Source organism: Myotis davidii, unplaced genomic scaffold (assembly GCF_000327345.1).
Source record: "Myotis davidii unplaced genomic scaffold, ASM32734v1 scaffold1577, whole genome shotgun sequence".
NCBI classification, from domain to species: Eukaryota; Metazoa; Chordata; class Mammalia; order Chiroptera; family Vespertilionidae; genus Myotis; species Myotis davidii.
The window spans coordinates 256895-282185 of NW_006288857.1; the positions used below are offsets into that span (position 1 = coordinate 256895).

General features: G+C 50.6%; 1 protein-coding gene and 1 pseudogene across 2 annotated transcripts in view; one reads left to right on the plus strand and one right to left on the minus strand.

The window, feature by feature from the left end:
• DEDD2 (death effector domain containing 2) overlaps window positions 1-9230 on the plus strand; it is a 21240-nt gene extending 12010 nt beyond the window's left edge. For both annotated transcript variants that reach the window (XM_006761071.2, XM_006761070.2), the window contains exon 5: window positions 8009-9230. In XM_006761071.2, coding sequence (XP_006761134.1) covers window positions 8009-8400 — 392 coding nt within the window. In that variant the 3' untranslated portion in view covers window positions 8401-9230. The remainder of the gene's footprint in view (window positions 1-8008) is intronic.
• On the minus strand, window positions 1181-2081 carry LOC102761586 (annotated as a pseudogene).
• Window positions 9231-25291: the final 16061 nt, after the last annotated feature.

A 25291-nucleotide genomic window follows, 5' to 3' on the forward strand; every position in this document is an offset into this window, starting at 1 on the left:
TGAGTCGCAGTGTGTTTTTCTTTCCTTCTAGTTGTAGAATTTAGACTCAGCCAGCCTTCCTGTGGTTCTGGATGATGTCCGTATTGTGTTTTTGAGGTATTATTCAATTGTTGTGAGAGGCAGCAATTTCCCGGTGTTTATCTATGCCGCCATCTTAGTTTCTCTGTATTTTAAATCTTTGATTTGATTCTTGGGATCCTCTAGCCTACTGTTGAATCTCTGTATATTATTCTTTATTTCAATCAGCGTATGCTTAATTTCTGACTGGTCCTTTTCCTTTTTTTGGCATTCTCACTAAGATCCTTGAAGGTCTCACTAAGTTCCTTGGAGGTTTCTAGAAGATTCTTGAATAACGTTATAACTGTAGTTTTGAACTCTTTATCCAGTAGTTTGCTTTCTTCCATTTCTTTCATTTGTGACATGTTTCTTTGTCTCTGCATTTTGTGTATGTTTCTATGTATTGGGTAGCTGCTAAGTCTCCTTGAGTTGATAGAGTGGCCTTGTGTAATAGGTGTCCTATAGGGCCCAGTGGCTCATTCTTCCCCATCACCTGAGGTGGACACTCTTGGTGCACTCTTTTGTGGGCTGTGTGCAATCTTGTTGTAGTTGAGCTTTGATTGCTGTTCGTGTCACTGGGAGGAATTGACCTCCAGGCCAATTTGCTGTGAGGACCAGCTTTGTCTACAATGGAAGAGCTGCTGTGCAGGAGAAACCCTTACGGGGCAGGACTTGGTTCAGTGGGGCTTAGGTGCTCACTAAGTCTGCCCCTTGGAGTGTGTTGCCCATGGATGTGAAGAGTTGTAAGCTGGTATGGTCTCACGCTGACCACTGGGTACACTGGCTCTTGGATCTCCAAGGAGGTAAAAGTCAGCCATTGCCTGGGGCCACCTAGCAGGAGCTACAGAGAGATCTGCAGATTCCTCCTCTTTGTTTGGGGTTTGGAAGTGCCCAGATGAGGCCCAGGTGTGAAGTAAGGCAGGCTGGTGCTGGTGCCAGCCTTGGGCCTTCTTCTTCTTCTTTTTGTTGTTGTTGTTGTTGCTGCTTTATTGATTTTAGAGAGAGGGAGAGACAGAAACATTGATGAGGGAGGGAGACATCGATCGGCTGCCTCCTGTACGCCCCCTACTGAGGATCAAATCTGCTACCTGGACATGTGTCCTGACCAGGAATCAAACCAGGGACCTCTTGGTTCATAGGTCGATGCTCAACCATTGAGCCGTACAGCCAAGCTATACAGGCAACTTCTTGAGGCGTTGTACTTTGTGAAGTGATGGTTAAGTAGAAAAGGAAAGATTCTTCGTATTATTCCAGATGGGAGTTCATTTGGAACACTGCGTACTTTTAAAGACGCAAAACCAGCCAAGTGCTGGGATGTGCAGGCAGCCCAAGGGGCCAGCAGTGCAGTTCACCTCTCCCAGGTTTTGCCTTCAAACAGAAGAAAGCAGGTCTGTGGCTGGAGGCAGCCCAGTGTAGGTCCATGATGAGTTTCGGAGCCACACACAGAACTACAACTCAGATTCTTCATTTTCAAGAGCTGCTCTGTCAGGCACAGTCCTGTCCTTCAGACACTTCTGCCTAGCCCTCCTGTTCTAAAAGTCTCTGACGTGTTTCCATCACAATTTCTTCCATTATTTCTGGCTTTGTCTTTAATCTGATGTGGAGGGATGCCTCATAGCAATACAGGATGCTGGTATCATACAGCATCATCCTCTGAGTTACCAGTGAGACGATACAGTTCCGAAGCCCGGAGATCACCTCTCGATTGGTAAGGGAGACAGGCTCCAGGTTTGCAACGAAGCCCCCTGCACCCTCTTCTTTGTGCTCAGGTGTAGGGTAGATCCAGATGAAGCCATTGTTACCCAGAGTCACTGGGGCACCACAAAGCAAGTCATGGAAGTGAGTCTTCTGCTGCTTCACCAGGGTGGGGGAAACCTGGACCAAAACACCCTGACCTAGCTTTCCGTATATAAGGCTCCTCATGTGCAGGGAAACAGCTCCGTCAGAGAACACTGCCTGCACCTCAGCACTGATGAGGTCCCCTTCCTGCAAGAAACCTCTCATGCTTGGGCCTTCTTTTGATAGCTTTGGGGCTCCCTGACCCAGCTGCAGCTTGTTTGACAGGTTTTAGGCTGAGAAAGGATAGGCCATTCATCTGCAAAAGCCGTTGTGCATAGCTTGTGTGGGGTTGTAAATTGGGTAGGGCGGGTTCTCAGGGACTCTCCAGGGTGGAGCAAACAGCAATGGCTGCCAGTCAGCCCTGCATCAGGGAGGTCTGGCAAAGGAACTATGACTGTTGCGAGCACCTCCGTCTGGAAGAAAGCCACCCCCGTGTTCCTGCCCAGATGCCAGACAGTCCAGTTTCTCCCGATATGTGTCTGGGTCCCCCAGAGTCTCGCCTGGCACTGGAGTTCGGAGCAAGCAGGAGCTTGTATCTCCCTCCCGATTAAAAAAGCAGCGTACCCAGGTGCCAGCCTATTCTGTGCCTCCGCACCTCCTACCAGTCTCAATGTGCTTTCTTCTTTACCTCTCTAGTTGTAGTACTTCCACTCAGCCAGCTTTCCCACAGTTCTGGATGATAGTTGTTCTGTCTTTTAGTTGTAATTTTGATGTGGTTGTGAGAGGCAGCAAGTATAGGTGTTTACCTATGCCGCCATCTTGGTTCTCTCCCAGAATTCTTTTTAAAAGTTAACAATAATGTTTTATTATCAAAAATATAATTAGCACTCACATTTTCAGTTGTCTCATGAGTATTGGTTCTCCTGAATCTCTCCTAATCTATTGTATTCCCCCACCACTCTTTTCTCTCTTTGTTCCTTGCATTGTGTTTGTTGAAAGTAGTTGTCCCATAGCCTTTTCCAAAGACTGGATTTTGCCAGTTGCATCCTGTGGGAGGGTTGATTGCATGTGTTCCTCTGTTATCTATACGGATCTCCTAAAAATTGGTAGTTAGGGCTTGAGAGGCTTGATCAGAGGCTTGTTGGTTCATTTATTCAAGCTCACTTCTCAGGTGAGCTTAACCTTTCTCTGACATTGGTGGCAGCTTCTCCTCATTATCTTGATCCATTAATTCAGTAAAGATTCAAGAACTTTACATTTGGCACCCAGACTCTGGCTCTGTCTTGGGAAAGAGACTGGAGGAGAGGAGTGGTCCTACTGTTGTCCAGAGGAGGGTGGTCCTGGCCCTGTGTGGCAGTGGAGGGCTGGCTGCCTCCCTCCACTATGTACCAGGGGAGCACAGGCCCTCTTTGCCCCCAGCCCTCCTACTAAGAACTCCCAGGAGAAGACTTGAGTGAAATTATTTCTGGCCCCAAGCCACACCTAGCACAAGGACTGGCCTGCAAGGCTCTTCACCTGCTCTCCTGGCCCTGGGCCTGTCCCTCATATCTTTCCTGATCCCTCATGAGGAAGTCCCTCCCATTTTCCTCTGCCCTCAGTGTTGTTTGGGTTTGGAGGACCAGAGAGTTCTTGGGCCCACATGAGTGTAGGAAATAGGAAAAGCTCTCTTCTATAGGAAGACATTCCCCTACCCTCTGTCCTGGGGGCAGGGAGCATTTGCCTACAACTGTCCAAGCAGAGAGGGCCTGTTGACAAAGTCTTGGTGTTCCTGGCCACAGGAAAAAGCTCAGCCAGCCCCCCGGCCCAGGTCACGTGTGTGCTTGGTGCTCTTCAGCCTCACCGCTTTCTGTCACATGAGCCAGCCCATCTACTTCTCTCCATTCTGGGCCAGCCACCTTCAGCCTTCCCCAACTGGTGCCCTAGTTCTGTCCCTGTCACCCTGCTGTACTTGGCCTCAGCTGTTCACCTGCATCCGGCCATGTAATCCTCACCGTGGGCTCAAGAGAGCACGTGCTGTGGTGAGGGTGTCTCACGAAGGAGGCCACTGAAGCGTGGAGAGGTGTGGTCAGCCCGGGAGATCCCAGTCTCCTCCCTGCCAGGGCCTCCAGTTGTCCCCTTGTGCCCTTCTCCTCCACCGTGATCCAGTCACACTGGCTCAGTCTGTGCATGTCCCAAGTTGTTTTCTGTCTCTGGATAGTCACGTGCTGTCCTCTCTTCTGGGAATGCTACTCTTCTCTCCTCCTGTTTTTCTGTCTCAACCTACTTGTCCACATTCACATTTCACTTCTAATGTCATTTCCTGGAGAGGTCCTCTGTGATCATTTCAATCTAAATTACACCTCATTCTCTATAATTTTCTCTCTTCACCCTCAGGATGTCTTTTAATTACAGATTTCTATGTATGGTTGTGAGAGGCAGCAAACAGGGGTAGTTAAGAGCTCGGGCTCTGCAGCCAGGCAGTTGGAATTCCAGCTTTTCCACTTCTTGTTTTTGTGGCCTTGAGCAGGTGATTCATCCCTGTGCCTTGGTTTCCCCATCTGCAAAAAGGGGATAATAAGCACTGCCTTATATGGTTGCAGGGATGATCAAAGGGTCAGTAGGTGTGAAGTGTGTGTCAGCCTGCACTAAGTACTATAGAGGCGTCACCTATTATTACATTATTTTGGTGAGGAGTCAAGAGGAAATTGCACGTGTGCTGTGATCCAGGGCCAGTGATGGAGCAGCAGTTCAGATAATGCACGGCTTCTGTGCACTCTCCTCAAGGTTGGACTGTGGTCTCCTCTGTAAATGGGGATAATGAAGGTGCTGTGAGGACTTGGGGGCCCAAGATAGGGAAGAGACTTGGGTAGGGTCAGGCCCACGGCAAGTGCTCCCTAACTAGGGGTTATATGTCTTTCAGTTCCTGTGGCGGGGTGCTCATGTCACTTCCCTGTTGCTGGTACTCAGTAAACGACTGTTGAATAAAAGAATGAATGAGACACACATGACTCCACTCTGGTTCTGTCCTCTTTCTAAACACCACCCCTCATGTTATGGGGTGGGCTATGGGAGAATAGACAGTTTATGCCACAGGTCTAGTAGCAATTTGTGCTGAGGAGAAAGGTGATCTGGGAGGCATTCATCTGGGCAGGACATGCTGGGTGAATGGGACCGTTGTGGTCAGAAGAGGCCGGCAGGTCATTTTTGTGAGTGAGTAAGGCTTGGCTTGGGAGTACTTCCCTTGTGACTGGAGAACAGGGATGGGAAGATTTAGCTGGGATTGAAGGAGATGGGCAGTGGTTGTGGGATTAGCTGTGGGTGTCAAAATCATAGTTCCTGTTTCTGAGTTTCTTCTGTGTTGTGGGCCCTGGGTCAAGCATTTCACAAGCTGTCTCATTTAATCCTCATGACCCCACTGTGTAGCAGAGACTTCTTGTTTATGTTTTTCAGATGGGAAAACTGAGGCTCAGAGAGGTGAGGTCACATGCCCAAGGCCCCACAGCTAGAGAGTGGCAGAGCCGGGACTCACCTCAAGGTCTGTCGGACTCCGCCACCTGGCTCTGTGCCTCTGCCACTGAGCCAGCCCTGTGTGGCCTTGGACAGGTGCTGCTTCTCCCAGTCCCCTTGTTCCCCAGCCCACACTGATGGAGGACATGGTCAGACATTTATAGGAGTCAAGGATGTGAGCCCAGAGGTCTTTTCTGGTCCTTAGGATGGAGGGAGCCAGAGCTGAATGGGAGGTTCTGGGGACTGAGCCAGGTAGGTTCCCCTGGGTCTTGAGCAGAGAGGGCGAGGTTCCCTTTGAGGCAGAAAGAGGAAGGGTTTGGGGTTTGCGTGGTAGGAGGAAATGGGTGGTGCTGAGAAGACATCTTGGGGAGCAGCGACCTGCCTTTTACTTTCTGCTCTGCTGCTCACACTGTCTGTGAAAGGTGAAGAGAGTCTGGGATATGACACTTCCCTTCCCAGAGCTTCAGTTTCCTCTGCCATATGGGTTAAATGTGGTCCTTGCCCCACAGGGCTGATCCTGTTAATCCTACTGGATCCCCAGAGGTAAAGCATTCAGCACATTGGAGCTGTTGGAGGCTGCCATTCTTGGAGCACCCGTTGAGCACTTTGCCAGCTAATTTCTTTTTTTTTTTTATAATTAAGATTTTATTGATTTTTAAAAAAAATTTTTAATTGATTTCAGAGAGGAAGAGAGAAGGAAAGAGAGATAGAAACATCAATGATGAGAGAGAATTATTGATAGGCTGCCTCCTGCATGCCCCACACTAGGGATTGAGCCCGCAACCCAGGCATGTGCCCTTGACTGGAATCAAACCTGGGACCCTTCATTCTGCAGGCCAACACTCTATCTACTGAGCCATACCAGCTAGGGCTGATTTTATTGATTTTTTTTAAGAGAGGAAGGGATAGAAAGAGAGAGGGAGGGAGAGAGGGGGAGAGAGAAACATTGATTGTTTGTCTCCCACATGTGCCCCAGTGAGGGATTGAACTCAAAACCTGGGCGTGTGCTCTGACTGGGAATCAAACTCGCCACCTTTTGGTGAACAGGACGATTCTCCAACCAACTGAGCCACGCTGGCTAGGGCATATTGTTTGCTCCTTTTAATCCTCTTAACAGCCCTTCACAGCAGAGATTGCCCCCTCTGTTGTGAGCAAGGACCTGGGCTCAGAGAGGTTGTGACTTGTCCCAGGTCGCACAGCTAGTGCTTGGTTTGGAATCGGCTTTATTGACCTGAAGCTGCTCTCTGGGACATGGGAGGCTCAGCAACCTCTGTCATGTGCTGCCACTGCCTGGCCATGTGACTTTGGGCAAATCTGTGCACTTCTCTTTGCCTCCATTTCCTCATCTTTACAGTGTGTGTGTGGGGGGGGCGGGGGTGGAAGTGAGTTCATAGGAGCCTAGCACTTGGAGTTGCCCCTGCCCGTAGTCAGTGCGCTGTGGTATGGACTGCTGTTATTTGTAGTTTATAGCTGGTCCTCAGGACAGCCTGTGGTGTTTGTGAAGAGGAGGTTCTGTTAGCAGCCCCATTTCACAGTTGCAGATTCAGTAATCCCAAAGGGAGGTGGTATGCCGGGTCACATTTATAAGGATAACCTTAGAAGTCCCATGTCCTGTCCACTGCACAGAGCTGCCATTTCATTTGGGCAGATGAGGGTAGCGTTGTAAGTGACAGAAACTCACTTAAGCAGAAAAAAGTGCCTCATGTGATGAGCTCAGGAGTCTTTCCCTCTCTGTCGTTGGCCCTGGGTGGGCTTCATTTTCTCCCCTCTTGGGGGCAAAGTGGCCCCCAGCAGCCCCAGGCTTACAGCCCACCATCCTAGCAGCCTCTGTGGAAAGAGAGCACCTGGTTCCAATAGAACCAGCCCAGCCCCAGCCTCAAGTCTTCTGGGTCCGGTACTTGCTTGGTAGCTGCAGGATAGGGGATGTGGTTGACTCCCCATGAATCTCAATTATTTGAAGGCAAGAGAGGGGTGAGGCCGGTTGTCTAAAGGCAAGTTGTTCATTCATGCATTGATTCCTTCATAAATATATATAAGCAACTACTATGGGCCACGGGGCTATACAAGTGAACAGAACAGACCAAAATCTGTTTTTCACATTGTGGGGATATGAGTGATAGCATGACAGGAGAGAAAGCATAAATCAGGTAAGATGGTGGTGTAAGCACCTTGGGAAGAATGGAGCAGGGTATGGGGATCTGGGAATGCTGGAGGCCAGGGTGGTGGTTGTAAAGTTTAAAATGGGATGGTTGCGGCGGGCCTCTTTGGAAGGTGACATTTGAGCAAAGACCTTGAAGGAAGTGAGGGAGCAAGTCCTGTGAAGACTGGGGACAGAGCATCCCCGGCTGACAGAGAGCAGGGATTGGTGGAACCTGCCTGGCTGTATTGGGCGGGAGTGCAGCAAGGAGGGTGGTGAGGCTGGACTGGGGCACATGAGGGGAAGAGGAGGGCACCAGGTCAGGAGGTACAAGAGGCCAGACCAGAGGAGGGAAGCCGTGTGAGGGTGTTACCCATACTTGGGTGTGGTTACCAGAAGTGGGAAGGATGTGGGTCAGGTGCAGTGCAACCCACAGGGTAGTGGGAGGAGCCTGCAGAGGAGGCTCAAGGGAGGGAGGAGGAGTGGCGGTCCCCCTGTGCAGTGTATTAGGTGTCAGCCCCTCGTTGACCAGTCCCTCTTCCTCCATAGACATCCGGCTCAGGGTGCGAGCAGAGTACTGCGAACATGGGCCAGCCTTGGAGCAAGGTGTGGCATCTCGGCGGCCCCAGGCGCTGGCGCGGCAGCTAGATGTGTTCGGGCAGGCCACTGCAGTGCTGCGCTCCCGAGACCTGGGCTCCGTGGTGTGTGACATCAAGTTCTCAGAGCTCTCCTATCTGGACGCCTTCTGGGGGGACTACCTGAGTGGTGCCCTGCTGCAGGCCCTGCGGGGTGTGTTCCTAACTGAGGCCCTGCGTGAGGCTGTGGGCCGGGAGGCTGTCCGCCTGCTGGTCAGTGTGGACGAGGCTGACTATGAGGCTGGCCGGCGCCGCCTGCTGCTGATGGAGGACGATGGGGGACGGCGCCCAACCGAGGCCTCCTGATCCTGGATCTGGCAGGACTGACCCCACTTCCTAGCCTCTGGGCCATCTTCACCTCAGGAGGATGAAGACTATTTTTGCCCCTAGGGGACTGTCACTCCAGCAGCTCTGACTGAGACAGACAGACAGATGGCCAGGCCCCCCTGACAGCCTGGCGCCTTGACAGCTCCTCTGACAGGATGTGGGCTCTGAGGCCTAAACCACTTCCAGCTGAGTTTCCTTCCCAAACCCCCTCCCCCTAACCCGACCCTCAAGTGTGTTCCTTCAGCTCCAGCAGGCCAGGGCCTCAGGCATGCAGGTCCCAAGGGAAGGAGTCAGCCACACAGTCACCAAAGGCCCCTGCACATTATGTTCCCTACCCTGGGTTGTGTGCACACACTGCCCCATGGAAGGCTCCCCTGGGCTCCTGTCCTGGCCTGCTCCACACAGTTCTTTGGCCTAAGGGCTTTTCTCTCAGGATCTCTGATTTCATCGCCCCCAACCCTGGACTTCAGCCACACCAGGCACCGGAGCTGGGGCACACATGGGGCCTGCTCACTTTGCCCACACATCTCTACAGCCAGCCAGGGCTCTGCCCACCTTCCACACACAGACCTGGCCCTTCACCTTATCCTGCTCCCCAGAGTTGGACTCGGACTTGCACAAGGACTACCCCCAGAGTGTCACACGTGTGCCAGCAGGATCAGACCAAGTGTGCTGCTGTTGGCCATGGGGCCAGGACCAGAAGTCAGCTGCCTTCTCAGGAAGGGAAAGTCAAAGGCTTGGGGGCTGATGGGAAAGGTATTTTATAAATGGCACCAATAAAACTGCCCTGGAAGGGGCATAGGTGGGCATCAAGGCTCCCTGGGACTCTTACTTAATGGGCTGTGGAAGGAACTGGTGAGAGCCTGGGCCTAGTACCAGTCCTGGAGTTGCTGGCCCAGTATCAGGCTGGAGGGTGAGCAGGATGCTGGGTCATCTGCCAGTTGCCACCACAGGCTTGCTGTCCTCTCTGGGCCTCAGTTTCCTTATCTGTCAAAATACTGCCTTGTAGTCACAAACCCTCCTGGCCCCACTCACACATACTTTGCTTCTTGGGAGTGTATTTTTAACTTGTTCAGTGACATAGGCCAGCCATCTGCAAGGCTGATGGAGCTCAGAGGTTTGGACACCAAACCAATCAGCAGCCAGGCTTCTCTGCCTAGACCCCTTCCCCATAGTTCCTTACCTATCACACCTTCTAAACCAGTGGGTCTCAACCTGTGGGTCGCAACCCCTTTGGGGGTCAAACAACCCTTTCACAGGGGTCGCCTAAGACCATCGGAAAACACATATTGTTTTTGTGATTAATCACTATGCTTTAATTATGTTCAATTAGTAACAATGAAATTGGGGGTCACCACAACATGAGAAACTGTATTAAAGGCTCGCGGCATTAGGAAGGTTGAGAACCGCTGTTCTAAACAGTCACCTTCTCAAATGTGGATCTCTGTTCTTCTTCCTGAGGCCAAACACTTCTTGCCACCCTGTGGCCTCAGGAGGTTGTGGCCTCCTGCTCTTGCCCCATCCTTTGTTTATGGGCTTAGGAACTCACGTTTCTTACACAATACCCAGGGTTTTCCTTCCTGATGGGGAAGGGAACCAGGACTGGAAGCTGGGGGTCGGGTGGGCAGGGCTCTGATTGCTGGCCTTTCCTGAGGGAAGGGATGGACTTGCCCTTACCTGGGACCTGTCCTGGACCCTTGACCTGTGCTGTACTGAGGATCAAGTGGCAAGTTTAGGAGTTGAGTCCTGTCCAAGACCTGGTCCAGCTAGTTGCTGTGTGACCCCAGACTGTCCCTGCGCCCTCTCTGGGAGGGAGCAGAGGTCTGCTGGGCACCTACTTAAGATCTCTTTAATAGTCCCCTGTGAGGTAGGGATTTGATACCATTCGGACAGTAAATGGGCTGAGGGGAAGTGGCTTGCCTGAGGGATAAAGCAGCACTGAGGTGGAAGTAGCTCTCCCGTAGAGGACCAAGTTAGGGTGGGGAGGGAGACCGGAGCTTCTCCGCTCTTTATCCTTCACTTGAGCTGTGGGACTCGCCTTGGCTTTTGAGGACCTTCCCAGATTTGGGTCTCAACTTCACCTGGAACTTACTGTACTGAAGGATGGGAACTGCTGCCTGTTGGCTGGGCTAAATTCCAGGTTCCGCCTCTCCCTCAGGCCGTGGTGCCTGTCTCTTCACCCCTAGTGAGTGATGGACCCCACCAGCCCCCTCACAGAACTAGATTGGGGCTTGTCCTCCATTTTAGTTGCACATGGCAAGTCCCTCCGCCTGCCTCAGCCCAGTGCTACTCCTTAGGCCCCTCCCACACTCCCCATCTCCTTTAAGTTCCCCTTACATGGTTTCATGCTGCTCGCTGGCACATGCATACATGTGGGAAGCAAGGGATCCTAACTTTAAATATTTTGTTAATTTTTTTTTTTAAATTTCAGAGAAAGGAAGGGAGAGGGATAGGAACATCAATGATGAGAGAATCATGGGCTGCCTCCTGCAAGCCCCTAACTTGGGGATTGAGCCCACAACCTGGGCATGTGCCCTGACCGGACCTCCTGGTTCATGGGTCAAAGCACAACCACTGAGCCATACTGGTGGGCTGGGATCCTAACTGAGGCCCTGGGAGCCGTGCACAGGCGCAGTGCATGCCAGTGGCAGGAACCTTAAGGCAGTGTTTCCTGCCTCCAGAGCCTTCCTGAGCCAGGCGTTGTGGAACGCTGGGTGTGTGTGTCCCCACAGATCCCTGAGGCACAGAAATGGGTCCGACCCAGGTCTTAAGGACAGCCCAGGGAGATCACAGAGCTTCAGAAGTGGAGAAAGATGTGTGGGGCAGGGCCTGAACAGGCTGCCATCCAGGGAAATAGGGGACTGTGGGAGCCCAGAGGAAGGCGGGCCATGGCTTCACAGAGGAGAGGAGCCTGCAGCTGGCTCTTGAAAAATGAGCAGTTCAACAGAATTACAGAGAGGGGACATTCCAGGCAGAGAACCTCGCTTAAACCTAGGGACCATTCCTGAGAGGGATTGAGAGAGATGGCAGAGTCAAAGGTAAGTGGCAATGCAGTCAGCACCCCCTCATTGCATTTGCTGTCATCTGCTGCCACATGCTGGCAGGCAGACATGATCCTACCAGTGGAAACATGAGGCAGGCCCATTGTGTCTGGGGCATGGGAGCACCTGGGCTGGTCTCTGCTGGGGATCCTGAGAGGACTCTACACTGTGCTCTGGCTTCTGTTCCTGTGGGTGAGCCAGACTGGGACACTAAGTCACAGCCCAGAGTGGTCAGTGACTGCACAAGCAGCAGAGGCTGGAGGAGCCCGAGGACACCTGTGGAGGGACCCAAGAAGGCTTCATGGATTGAGAAGCGTCCTGTTCATTCTATTAAAAATTAATACTACCACCAGCATCATCACCAAGACATCCTTTAAAAATATATATATATATTTTATTGATTTCAGAGAGGAAGGGAGAGGGAGAGAGAGACAGAAACATCAATGATGAGAAAGGATCATTGATCAGCTGCCTCTTGCATGCCCCCTACTGGGGATCGAGCCTGCAACTGGGCATGTGCCCTTGACTGTCTAGGCTTGAGCCAAACCAGCTAGGGTATCAAGACACCTTTTGAGACTATAATATTCATAAAAGACCATAAAACAATGCACAGTTATTATAAAATATCGGTGCCTCTCATGTTTAGGAATACATGACCAGCACCCTAGGAAACCCCCCGGCCCGCCACCTTTCTGTCATGTGCTCCCTCCTGATCACAGCTCCCCTCTTTCAAATATATTTTTATTGATTTCAGAGAGGAAGGGAGAGGGAGAGACAGAAACATCAATGATGAGAGAGAATCATTGATAAGCTGCCTCCTGCATGCCCCCCAACTGGGGACCAAGCCCTCAACCCAGGCATGTGCCCTTGACCAGAATCAAACCTGGAACCCTTCAGTCCGCAGACTGACACACTATGCCCTGAGTCAAACCAGCTAGGGCAATCCTTTCTTTGTAAGAAAAATAATTTTAAAAAATCATTGATTTTAGACAGAGGAAGGGAGAGAAAGAGGAACATCAACTTTGTTGTTTCACCTATTTATACATTCGTTGGTTGATTCTTGTATGTACCCTGACCGGGGACTGAACCAGAAATCTTTGTGTATTGAGACAATGCTCAAACCAACTGAACAACCTGGCCAGATACTTGACAGTAATAATTTCTCGCCTTTCTTTAACTTTCTAGTTTTACAGCACTTGATGATATAGTTAATTTTATTTCTTTTGCCTTTGACAACAATGCATAATAAAATGTTTACTGTTGTATTTGGTTTCTTTTCCTCAATGTTGTGTGTGTGAGTTTCTTCCATGAGTTTATTTTTAGTTGACTCAGTTTTGTGAACATCCCTCAAGTAGTCCATGCATTGCACTGTTGATGGACATTTGGGTTGTTTCCAGTTCGGGGCTGTTAGCCGAGCGGTAGAGCCAGGATTCTAACACAGGACTCTTTGGGTCCAAATTAAAAAGATCTGGCTCTCATCACAACCCAATACTGTCTCCCGTGTTAAAAATCCAATATCCTACACTCTGATCCCAGCACCTGCCTTCCAGGCCGGCAGGCCCTTGCTACCTTCATACCTGTAGCCTCAACTCAGAGAGAGCTCCACCCTCTTGATCACTGTGAACATTCTGCTGGGAACATTCTTCTGCATGTTTCTTGGTGAACAAATGTTTCTGGAAGTGGAATTGCTGGACATGGGTACAAGTATGTTCAGGTTTGGTAGATACTGCCTGTTAGTTTCCTAGGGCTGCTATAATAAATTACCACAAATTTGGTGGCTTAACACAACAGAAGTGTATTTTCTCACAATCCTGGAGGCCAGAAGGCTCAAACCAGTTGCACTGGGCCAAAATCAAGTTGTCAGGAGGCCCACACTCCCTTCAGCGGCTCTAGGGAAGAATTTGTTCCTTGCAGCTTCCTACTACTAGTGGCTGCCAGCAATCCTAGGTTTGTGGCCACATCACTTCAATCTCTGCCTCTGTGGTCACATTGCCTCTTCTGTGTCAAATCTTCCTTTGTTCCCTCTCATAAGGATATATATGATTGCATTTAGGGCCTACCTGCATAATCCAGGCTAATCTCTAAATCCTTACTTTAATCACATCTGCAAAGTCTTTTTGCCACATAGGATAAGCCATGGACATCTTTTGGGGGACATTTTTCAGTCTACTGTATTCATAAAGATTTTTTCTAAAGTGTTTATACCAATTTACTCTCCCACCATATTGAATGAGAGTTCTCTTTCTTCACATCCTCGCCAATACGTTATTGTCAATACACTTAAATTTTGCTAATCTGACAGACGTGTGGTAGTATATCATTGTGGTTTATTTTTATTCTCCCTGATGATTAATTTCTACTCATTTTTAAAAGACATTGGTTTCAGAGAGAGGAAAGGAGAGGGAGAGAGAGAAACATCAATCAGCTGCCTCCAACATACCCCCCTAATAGGGACTGAGCCGAAACCTGGGCATGTGCCCTGACCTGGAATAGAACCGTTATCTCCTGGTCCATGTGTCAACACTCAACCACTGAGCCACACCAGGTAGGCAATTTCTGCTCATTATTTTTAAAATTTTTTTTATTGATTTCAGAGAGGAACGGAAAGAAAGAGATAGAAATATAAATGATGAGATAGAAACATAAATCATTGATCAGCTGCCTCCTGCACACCTCTCACTGGGGATCAAGCCCGCAACCCGGGCATGTGCCCTGACCAGGAATCGAACCATGACCTCCTGGTTGATAGGTCATCACTTAACCACTGAGCAACACCAGCTAGACTCTGCTCATTCTTGAATGAGGAGTAAGAGATCTTTGGGTAGATAATATTCTAGATAGGTGAAAAAGCATGTATGAGGATTGCAGAAAACATTTATTTAAAGTGAATAAGAAGTGTTTTTTAAGCATTAGGTTATTAAAAGTAAAGACAATGCAGAGATATAAATAGAATAAAACCAGTGGTAAATAAGATGGCTCAATATGAGGGTCTGGCTGGGCAGGGAGGGAGAGAAGCCAGGAGGGGTCTGGCCGCCTGGCAGAAAACAGAAGGATCAAGGGGGTGGAGCCCTCTCTGAGTTGAGGCTACGGGTGTGAAGGCATTGAGGGCCTGCCAGGCCTGGAAGGCAGGTGCTGGGATCAGAGTGTAGGATATTGGATTTTAAACACGGGAGACAGTGTTGGGTTGTGATGAGAGCCAGATCTTTTTAATTTGGGACCCAAAGAGTCCTGTGTTAGAATCCTGGCTCTACTGCTTGGCTAAATGTCACCCAGTACTTTTCCCCTTCCCTCACTCCCAAGTCATTCAACAACCATTTTACCAAGGTATACGTCTACTCTAACTACTACAGGAGGGGTCTGACCCACTCCCTTCATTGACAAGCTGTCATAGAACAGGACATGATCACTGCGGGCATTTCAAGGGGACATACGAGGGGCAGTGGGAACTCCGATGAGGCAGACCTAGCTTCCTTGAGCCTTATGTCCTCAGGTTTACCACCCTCTGTCCCACTTCCTCACTGACATCTGTTGGCTCCCTGGTCACTTCCCCTCATTCCTGAAGACTCTAGCGCCTCCTCACAGACTTTCCACCCCAGCCCCTGCCATCCTCCCGCTGCTGGGATTCTTACCCTCCCGTGATGGTTCATCCACCCAGAGCTCTAGCCTCCCAATCTCTTTCTACCTCATCTCTGCTAACCTCCACCCCACTCCAGCCGTCCACTCTCATGACCACACCTTGGTCTGAGTCATTACCTGGAGGTGCATCACACATAGCCGACACTCACTGAGCACTCATAGCAAGTGCCAGGCGCTATGCCAAAAAGGTTACATGTGTTTACCCCTCACAAGACTTGCAAGGTGGGTATTAATATCCTCATTTTAAAGGTGAGGATATACACTCAGGAAGGTGAAGTCACTTCCCTGGATGAAACATTTAGCAAAGGGGCAGAGTCAGGATTCTAACACTGGACTCTTTGGGTCCCAAATTAAAAAGCCCTGGTTTTGCCTTGGCTAGGTAGCTCAGTTGGTTGGAGAGTCATCCAATATCCCAATAGCCATAGTCAGGGCACCGACAAAAATCAACCAGTGAATGCATAAATGATTGACATAAATTGATGTTTCTGTCCTTTCTGAAATAAAAAAATATAAATAAATAAATATATATTTTAAAAGCCCTGGTTTTAACTACAACCCAGTACTGTCTTCTGTGTCTTCCTACACTCTGATCCCAGCACCTGCCTTCCAGGCCTGGCAGGCCCTCGATGTCTTCACACCTGTAGCCTCAACTCACAGAGAGCTCCACCCCCTTGATCCCTCTGTTTTGTGCCAGGCGGCCAGACCTGTCCTGGCTTCTCTCCCCTGCCCAGCCAGAGCCTCCTATTGGACCATCTGATCTCTCTTGCTAGCTCCTAATAGCCTGGGTCCCATCAGGAAACAGGGCACCAGAGCTGGGATTTTGAAGATGATCTAACGAAGGGGCTATTTGCAGAGGTGTGGGCAGAACTGAGCAAATCAACGAGGGAGATGGAGGCAGCAGGAAACTGTGACCATCCTTAGGTCTGCATGGGTAAGGAAAGGACATGGTGGTATTACTGGAGACCAGTGAGAGCCCTGGAACATACTTGAGTGGCACTGGAGTTGTGGAGGGTACAGTTGCTGCTAGAACCACGGTGCTGACACAGAGCTGGGAGTAGGGGCAGAAATACCCTGAAAGATGCTTTCTTCTCCCACTCTGATGTGCTGCTGGTGCTTCCCACGGTGACCCACGTAGTAGTCGGAGGGCAAGGGAGCCTGGATGATGCTGTCCATATGGGTAGAGTAGGGTGGAGGGTGGACCTGGGAAGGCAAATGGAAAGTGACCAGCACTTCCTGGATTCCCTTCCACCCCTGGCCGTCTGCCTAGCCTGTCACCACATCCCTAACCTGGGCCCATGTGGTTGAGATTGGCAAAGAGGTGCATGTGGGAACCACTTCAACTTCTTGGTCAGCCTCCTCAGTCACTACCCTGCCATGAACATCCCCCACCCCCACCCTTTCAGTCTCAACCAATGAACTTAAGGCTAATAAATGTAGCTTAATCAACTTTCTTCAACTTCCTATTGAAACCTACACCCAGATTTATGTCACTTCTCCAGGCTCTGTTTAGTTCAACCTCCCCAACACTCATCCCATCAGGACTCCTAGCATATTACTCCATCATTCTTCCCTTTTCTGTTTCAACAGTCCTTCCTTCTCAGCCTATAAATTATCCAAAATTTTACCACCTTCAAAACTAACAAAAAACCTCTACCTCCATTTACTCTGTGTCTGTCCTTTGTTCCCCTACTCATCTCATCCAAATTTTTTGGAAGAACAAGTATGAATTAGTGTACTTTGGCTGCCAGCAACAGAGACCGACTCTTGCTAATTTAAGGGGGCAAGGAATTTATTAGAAGGGAATGAGAATGGCACCCACAATGGAAGGAGACGCTGAAGAACCGGGCTTTGGAAAGGCCTGGAACCAGGACTGTGCAGGGATGGAGACGACAGGAAGAAATGGCCGTTTCCTCAGGGTCCTGGCGGCCACATGAATCAGCTCTAACCAGGTCCCGGCCTCCTGCCACGTAAGCTCATGATTGAAATTCCAGGGAGAGCTTCCAATTGGTGCAGCTGGAGTCATGTGGCCTCCCCTTGGCCTGTGGGCAGCTGGGCACCCGGATGGACAGTCTGATGGAACAGTATCTATGGGTGGGCTATGGGTGGCTACCCAGAGAAAAATCAGGGTGATGTCATAGACAATGGGGATGTGGATGCCAGGCAGAAACAGCCAATGTCTGCAGAGCGCTCCTGCTCACCAACCCCAGCCTTCAGCCCCCACTGGAGTCTCAGCTCACGGAAACTATTGGGACCCAGCTTGTTAATGACCTTTGCCGAATCTAAGGACATTTTTTTTGTCTTTATGTGCAGTTTTTAACTCCACTGACCAGGGCCAGCATCTCTCTCTTGAAAGTCTTCCCCCCTTGGCTTCGGTGTAACAAAATAACTCCAAACAGCATCTCAGAACAGCGAACATTCATTATCCCATAGTTCCTGCAGCTCGGGAACCCGTGAGCTCCTCCACTGAGGGGCACGGTCTTTTCTTAAGGCTTCAGTTGTATGTTTGGGAGATAGTAGGACACAGTTTTCCCAGAAGGGTGGACCCCTCAAGAATGGGATTAGTGCCTTTATAAAAGAAGCCACAGAAAGCTCTCTCGAGCTCTTCCAGCCAGGTGAAGATAGAACAAAAAGGTACTCTGCAACCCAGAAGAGGCTTGTTACTAGAACCCAATCAAGCTGGCATCTCGATCTCAGACCTTCAGCTCCAGAACTGTGAGAAATAAATGTCTATCGTCTATAAGCAAAAAAAAGAAAAAGAACAGAGAAGATCTCCTTCCTTCCTGACCAAGTTGGCTCGGTGGATAGAGTGTCGGCCTGTGGACCAAAGGGTCCCGGGTTCGATTCTGATCAAGGGCATGTACCTTGGTTGCAGGCTCCTCCCCGGCCCAGGCCTGCAAAACAAACAAAAAAGCCAATACAGTGTGCTGGGACACAGACCCAGTCTCAGGAAATTCCTGAGTTTTAAAGGGAAATAGTTCTGTCCTGGCCAGGTAGCTTAGTTCATTAGAGCATCATCCTGATACGTCAAGGTTGGGGGTTAGACCCCCCGTCAGGGCACATATAAGAAGCGATCAATCAATGCATAAATAAGTGGAACAACAACGCTCTCTCCCTCTCCAAAATCAATTTTTAAAAATAAAGGAGAAATAGTTATTCCAAAGTTAAAGGGGCAGTAAACTCAGAGAGGACAGCATAACAAAAGCATACATGTGGCAAAGAGCAAATCGTATGCAGAAAGGCAGTGGGGTTGCTAAAGCGTAAGCTTTGAGAGAAAGATGCTGCTGGAGAGGCTAGATGGGGCCCAGTCACTGAGCGTCTTCTGATCTCAGGGACCATGGGGGTTGCATAAGGGCAGCTTTGCGTTTCTGAGAGATGCATTTGAGGGGGCCAGGGGAGAGTTAGGAAAAGTCAGGAAGTTGCTGCAGTAGCTTAGGCAAGGGGTGCTAGAGGCTGGTACTACGACGTTGGTATCCTGGGAACAGAGCAAGCGACAGGATTCCAAAACCTTGAGGTAAGCCAAGTCAGCAGGTTTTACGTTTGGATATCAGGGTGGGAGAGATGATGGTCTCATTTCTCACCTAGATGCCTAGGTGGATGGAGGTGCCGTTTATTGAGCTGGGAGAAAATAGGAGGAGGCACTGAACTTATTCAAAGAAGTTTTTTATTTGTTTTATTTTATTTTACATTTCTGTCAATCCTCACCTGAGGATATTTTTTCGTTGAGTTTTAGGGAGAGTGGCAGAGAGAGGGAAAGACAGAGAGAAACACTGATGTGAAAGACACACATTGATTGGTTGCCTCCTGCACGAGCCCTGACCAGGATCCAGGCCAGGGAGGAGCCTGCAACCCAGGTACATGCCCTTGACTGGAATCAAACCCAGGACCATTTGGTCCACAAGCCGATGCTCTATCCATTGAGCCAAACTGGCTTGGGTACATTGTAATGTTTGATTTATTGATGTGTTTGAATCTCTACTGGACAATGAGCTCTTGAGGGCAACAATTGTACCCTCTCCCCCTTTGCATACTCAGCACCTCCCATGGGGGTTGTACTTATATAGGTACTCCAGCTGCGTATATTGATGCATAAATGCATACACTGGATATTTATGATAGCCTAAGATATGTGAGTTGGCACTTTTTTGAATTGATTTTTTTAGGGAGAGAGAGAGAGAGAGAGAGAGAGAGAAGAGAACCATGGATGTAAGAAAACATCGATCGGCTGCCTATTGCCTGTGCCCCAACCAGGGTTTGAACCTGCAACCTGAGTCTGTGGTCTGACCGGGAATTGAACCTGACACCTCTTGGTGTACAGGCTGACATTCCAATCAACGGAGCAACACTGGCCAGGCATGAGCTGGTTCTTGAAGTTGAATAGACGTTAGCCAGAGGAAGAAGAGTGAGAAAGGCATTCCAGTTATAGGGAATGGCATATGCCAAGGCTAGGAGGTAAGAGGAGGCAGATTCAAGGAAGTGGTGGTGGACTGGTGTGGCTGGAGTACAGGGTGAAGAGTGGGCAGTGGCTGGAGGGGAGCCAGATATCGCGAAGGGACTGACAGGCTGGCTAAGGAGCCTGGCGTTCTCTGTTGCAGCAGATAGCCCTGAGAGAGTTTGAAGCCCAGGAGTGACTTGATCGGAGCCATGTTGTAAAAAAAGCACCTCAGTGACCCACGTGGGGGGCGGGCTGGACGCTGGGAGGCAGGTGCAGCAGGTGAGCAGGAGGTGCGGAGGCCTGAACTGAGACACTGCAGCAGAGGAGAGAAGACGAGGATTTGTGAAATATTCGGTTAAATTCTATGAAATTACTGTTGTGTAAGAAAAAGCCAGTGGGTGTTTGGCGGTTTTATATGGTTCATCTTAACATTAAGGAGGTAAATGAGCTGGAGGAGATTTCGAGTCTGACTTGGATGTGAATGTGAGGAAGAGGCTGTCGAGCCTGGGGGCTGTTTTTCCGACTTGAATGCCGGATGGATGGGGAGAGGAAACCCAGGTCTGGGGGGCCTGGTGGGGGAGGTGTCCTGTTCAGGTGGGATGTGTTGGTCCTGAGGTGCCTTTGGGGCCTCTAAGAGGTGACTGGATATCTGGGTCTGAAGGCTAGGAGAGAGGGGTAAGTTGGAGACAAATGTGGGGATTACCAGCGTGGAGAAGGCCGTTGTGGGCGGGGATGATACACCCTCGGAGAGCAACCGAGACCACGGAGGAGAACCAAAGGGGTGAGCTTGCTTAGGTCCAAAGAGGATTATTTATTTATTTAGAAATATTTTTAATTGATTTCAGAGAGGAAGGGAGAAGGAAAGAGAGAGAGATAAACATCAGTGATGAGCGAGAATCATTGATTGGCTGCCTCCTGCATGCCCCACACTGGGGATCAAGACTGAAACCCAAGTATATGCCTTGATCGGGAATGGAACCGTGACCTCCTGATTCGTAGGTCGATGCTCAACCACCGAGCAACACGGCCGGGCAGATTTTTAAATTTCATTTATTTATTTTAGATTTAAATGGCTTTATTAAGCGATTCATGAATCAGCCAGCATCCCATCCAGCAACCAGCTCTACAAAAAAGGGTTTTGAAAAGATGGTTGTGACCACGTGCTGTAGAGAAGGAAAGCCGAATAGGAGTGAAAAGCCTGTTGGATTTAGCAAGGAGGAGGTCGTCTGGGAGTGGGGACAGCAGTGGGAGTGACTTGGCCGGAGCTCTGGAAGGACAGAGACTAAGTCTGGCCTTGGGACTTTTCGTCCTAAGTAATACACCACTCCAGCCACCAGGGGGCAGTGGCTACACGGAATCCAGGTGGGAGGGCTGCGCTGGGGCCAGGGAGCTTGTGGGTAGCTGTGCAGGGACAGGTGTCAGTCTGTTGCACAGGCTGTTTCCTGGTGAGGAGAGCTGTCCCCACGGGGAGCGGGCAGGGAAGGAGTTCTGGAAGGGCAGAGGAAAGAAGCTATTCCGTGCGGGGACAGGCGCAGACCAGAAATCTCCAGTCCTGTCTTGTAGTTTCCCTCTTGTGGGCTTTTGGGGGTGGACATGGGGCTTACTAACATGAGTGCCCAGTAGTCATAGGGTTTGCATTTTGGACCTTGCTTCTCTTGTTTCATTTCTTGATAGTCCTACCTTGCATTTTGTGTGTGAGACATACTGGCTGTTTAAAAACAATGTTTTTATTGATTTTAGAGAGAGAAGAAGGGAGAGGGAGAGATAGAAACATTGATGAGAGAGAAACATCAATCTCCTGCCTCCTGCGTGCCCCCTACTGGGGATCAAGCCTGAAACCCGAAACCCCAGAAATCAAACCAGCGACCTCTTGGGTGCATGGCTCTCTGCTCAGCCACTGAGCCACACCGGGCCACGCTGAACTATTTTTAGTTCTCACCTACTTCCTTGTGAAAGTCCTTCCATGAAAACGCCTCCCCCCCCACCCCATCCTCCAGGTTTTAGCTCAGGCATCACTGCCTTTTAGAAGTCCTCCCTCACCGCCCCGCCCACCTCCTCTGGACCCCGAAGAGCCTGTGTTTCCCTATCTCAAGTCTTACTGTTCTGGTTTGTAATTGTTTCCTTTTATTATTTAACCTATTTTTAAAATATATATTTTTATTGATTTCAGAGAGGAAGGGAAAGGGAGAGATAGAAACATCAATGATGAGAAAGAATCATTGATTGGCTGCCTCCTGCACACCCCCTACTAAAGGATTGAACCCACAACCCAGGCATGTGTCTTTGACTGGAGTAGAACCTGGGACCCTTCAGTCTGCAGGCTGACGCTCTATCCACTGAGCCAAACCAGCTAGGGCTAATTGTTTCTTTATTTTTGGTCAGCTTTATTGCAGTACGACTTAAATACAATCAGATGAACCAATTTTAAGTGTACACTTTCTTTGTCACACACACACACACACACACAGACGCACACACACACACACGCATGCACACACACACAGAGCCATGTAACCACTACCACAATCACGATGTAAAACATTTCCATGGCTCCCCCAAATTCCTTCCTTGGTCGTTCGCTACAGTCCCCTCTCGTGCCTACCAGTAGCTCCCTTCAACCACCGATGGGCTTTTCTGTCACTAACGTTTTGCTTTGTCTAGAGTTTCACATAAATGCAATCCTACAGTGTGTAGCCTTCTGTGTCCAGCTTCTCTCACTGCTTTGGGTTACGTCTGTGTCGCCGTATGGATCAGTAACTGTGTATTTATTGTCTGTTCTCCCCCCAACGAGGTTCTCAGTGAGGGAGTCTCCGTCACCTTTGTCTTCAGCTTATAGCAGAGTCTTAGCACATAGTAGCTTTCAGTTCCCACTCACCCCGTCCCCTTCTCACCCCTTCCCCTTCTTAAATGGAATGATCTGGAAGAACCAACCCAGGAGAGCGTCTGACCCTGGGATGTGCATAAGGCAGGGCCCATCTGCAGGATGCCCATGGCCTTCACCCAGCCCTCCAACTGCTCCTCCATTTGCCTGGCCGGCCTCCTCTGGTGCTTTCTAAGCTTCATCCCTCCGCCTGGTCCTCAGTTCTCCACTCCTGCCAACCCCAGCTTCCTGCTGTCCTTTGGAAGTCTCTGTCAACTTGAGCCCTGGCCTTCCTCCTCCCCTCCCCCGGTCTGCCCGCCTCTGCTCTTCCTTGCACCTCCTCCAGGACCCTCCCCTCTGCACCTAGGCCTGGTGTGCTTAGCTCCTCCGTGCCTCTTGAAGGATGCTGGAGGCAGCTGAGGGCCCATCCTGGGGAACGACATTATGATTTCCCTTCCCTTCTTTCTCCTGCTTCCTGTCATCCCCACGTCCCCCGCCCCACTCGCCCCACCGGCCCCACCTCAAACCCCTTCCCGTGGGAGGCCCTTGGAGAATCTCTAAATTTTGTACAGACCAGAAAAGCCTCTGTCTTTCTTATTTCTTTCCTTTGCTTCCCTCCCTCTAGTTCCCATCTCCTTTCTTCTCTCCCCAGTCCCCTTCTCTCTTCTTCTTTGACAACAAAAAGATTTATTGATCAGCTATCATATATAGTGATCTTCTTGTCATTATGGAGATAGGCACCGCTTCTTCTACCCTTCTCTCTTCTTGACACCTCTCCCTGCACTTTCTCTGCACTCCACCATCCTCCAGCCAGTTCCCACTCACCCCTTCCCCCTTCTCAGCTGCCCCTCCTTTCTCTCACACCCATTCTCCTCCTGCCCCATTCTCTTCCTGCTCATGTGCTCCTCCCTCACCCACCCTCTCCCCAGCTGCTCTGTCCTTAGGGCCTCCTCCTCCCTCCCTCCCTCCTTCCCTTCCTTCCTTCTTTCCTTCCTTCCCTAGGTCCCATTCCAGTTCTCTTCTTTTCCCCACGTCCCGCCTGACTTCCCTCCTCCTTCGCCCTTTCCTCCTTTTCCTCTGTGTGCCTCTATTGCCCCTATTTTACCCCTTTATCCTTGAGGTTGTAAGGGAGAGCCAAGACTTGTGACCCAGTATACATACACGCACACACACACACACACACATGCACGCACACACACATACACACACGGACAGGTGGCCACAGGTGTGTGAACAGACACATTGTACCAGTGAGAATGTGCATCTGTGTGTAGGTACACACACAACTAAATGTATTCATAGCTTACCAAGTCCTGCACCTAGAATAGGCCAGGGACTGTTACTTTACACGTTTCTGAAATGTGAACAGGCAGGATGAGGAGGGAGTGGGAGCTGAGCACAGGAGGTCATTTGCACAACAAGAGGCGCGAGCGTGCACACCCATAGCCAGAGACGGCCCCCGCCTGGACCGGACTCTACGTACTCACTCAGGAATCAGTGCTTTTCTAATGGGGCTCTTTTAGGAGCACGAAGAGCACACATTTTCCCCCTGTGTTGCGCTCAGTGTGCTGCGTACATCTTTGCATGAATCTGGCATGTGCACATGGCCACACTCACCCTCGCGGGGTCAGGACTCAGGGCTGGGCGGAGCCCCCTGAACATTTAGGACAGCCTGCACCGCAGGTGCTTGAGTCGCCTCCTGGATCTGCCTCTGGTGAGTACGTGAGGAATGCCAGCTTCTGCTCACCATGGCTGCTCTGGGTGACTAAGGAACACTGACCACACGCAGACAGCAGGCCGCTGGCCCTCCCGTGCTGTGCAGCCAGCATTTTATACGACTCCCCATGTCAGTGCTTCTGGACCCCTAAGACTGGTACTCCCGTGTTTAGTGTGTGTTGGTTGTGCACATAATTAGCGCTTACCTGGTCATTCTTAGGAGGGATGGGCTCCCACCACCTGCTGTCCTGTAGGCGCTGGGGGTGAGTCAGAGGCCGGCACATCCTGGGTCCTGCCCTGGCCCCAGCTTCCCCTCTAGCGGGCCGCTCTGCCTGCAGCCCCTCGCCTGCAGCACCCACAGGGCGCTCAGGAGTCTGTCAGGGTCTTCATCTCTGCGTCCACTGCCCCTTCCTGCTCCTGGCAGGGTGGGTGGGCCTGTGTGTTACCCCTTCGGGAGTTCCCTCCTCACTAGTGCACCCGAAGCTCTGCTTGTGCCATACACACTCAGGGGGGGCTCCAGAGTCTGCTCCTGGGTCTACCGTGTCCCCCAGGCCCCCACCCCGCCAGCTCATCAGGCCGGGCGTCTGCTTCGTAGGCACAGCCTAGGGCACGCCTGCATTCATTTGTGTTGTGCACATGCCGTGGGTTGTGGGGAGCTGCTGGGTGTGTGGTTCTGTGACCCCCATGTCCACGCCCTGTAGGTGCTGCGTGCCTAGTGTGTGTGCTGGTGGTGCGGCAGTTCCTCATTTACCTGTGTTATGCACGCGCAGTGTGGGGCGGGGGGCGTGGTCTTCTCTGTACAGGGGGTGTGAAGCGGTCCCCCGTCTCTCACACACGTGCTGCACAGGTACCTGTATCCACTTTGCGTGCACATGGGGTAGGGTAGCTGCTTCTTGCATTTACTTGTGCTGGGCGCACAGCGTGGATCCCAAGAGGCTGCTGGGCACAGGAGGTAGTGGGTGGCTCCGTGTCTGTTATACCCTCCGCACGGTCCCGTGGACTTTGTACGCCCGCGGGGTCGGTATTTCCGGGATGTGTTTCAGTTACGCACTTGCAGTGTAGGTCTCGGGAACCCGTGTACACGTGAGCAGTTGGTGATTCTCGTGTTTCTCTCACGCACACGTCTCGAGGGTCCCATGTGCCCACTCGGTCCACTCGGAGCCTCCGCGCGGGTAACAAAGCGCC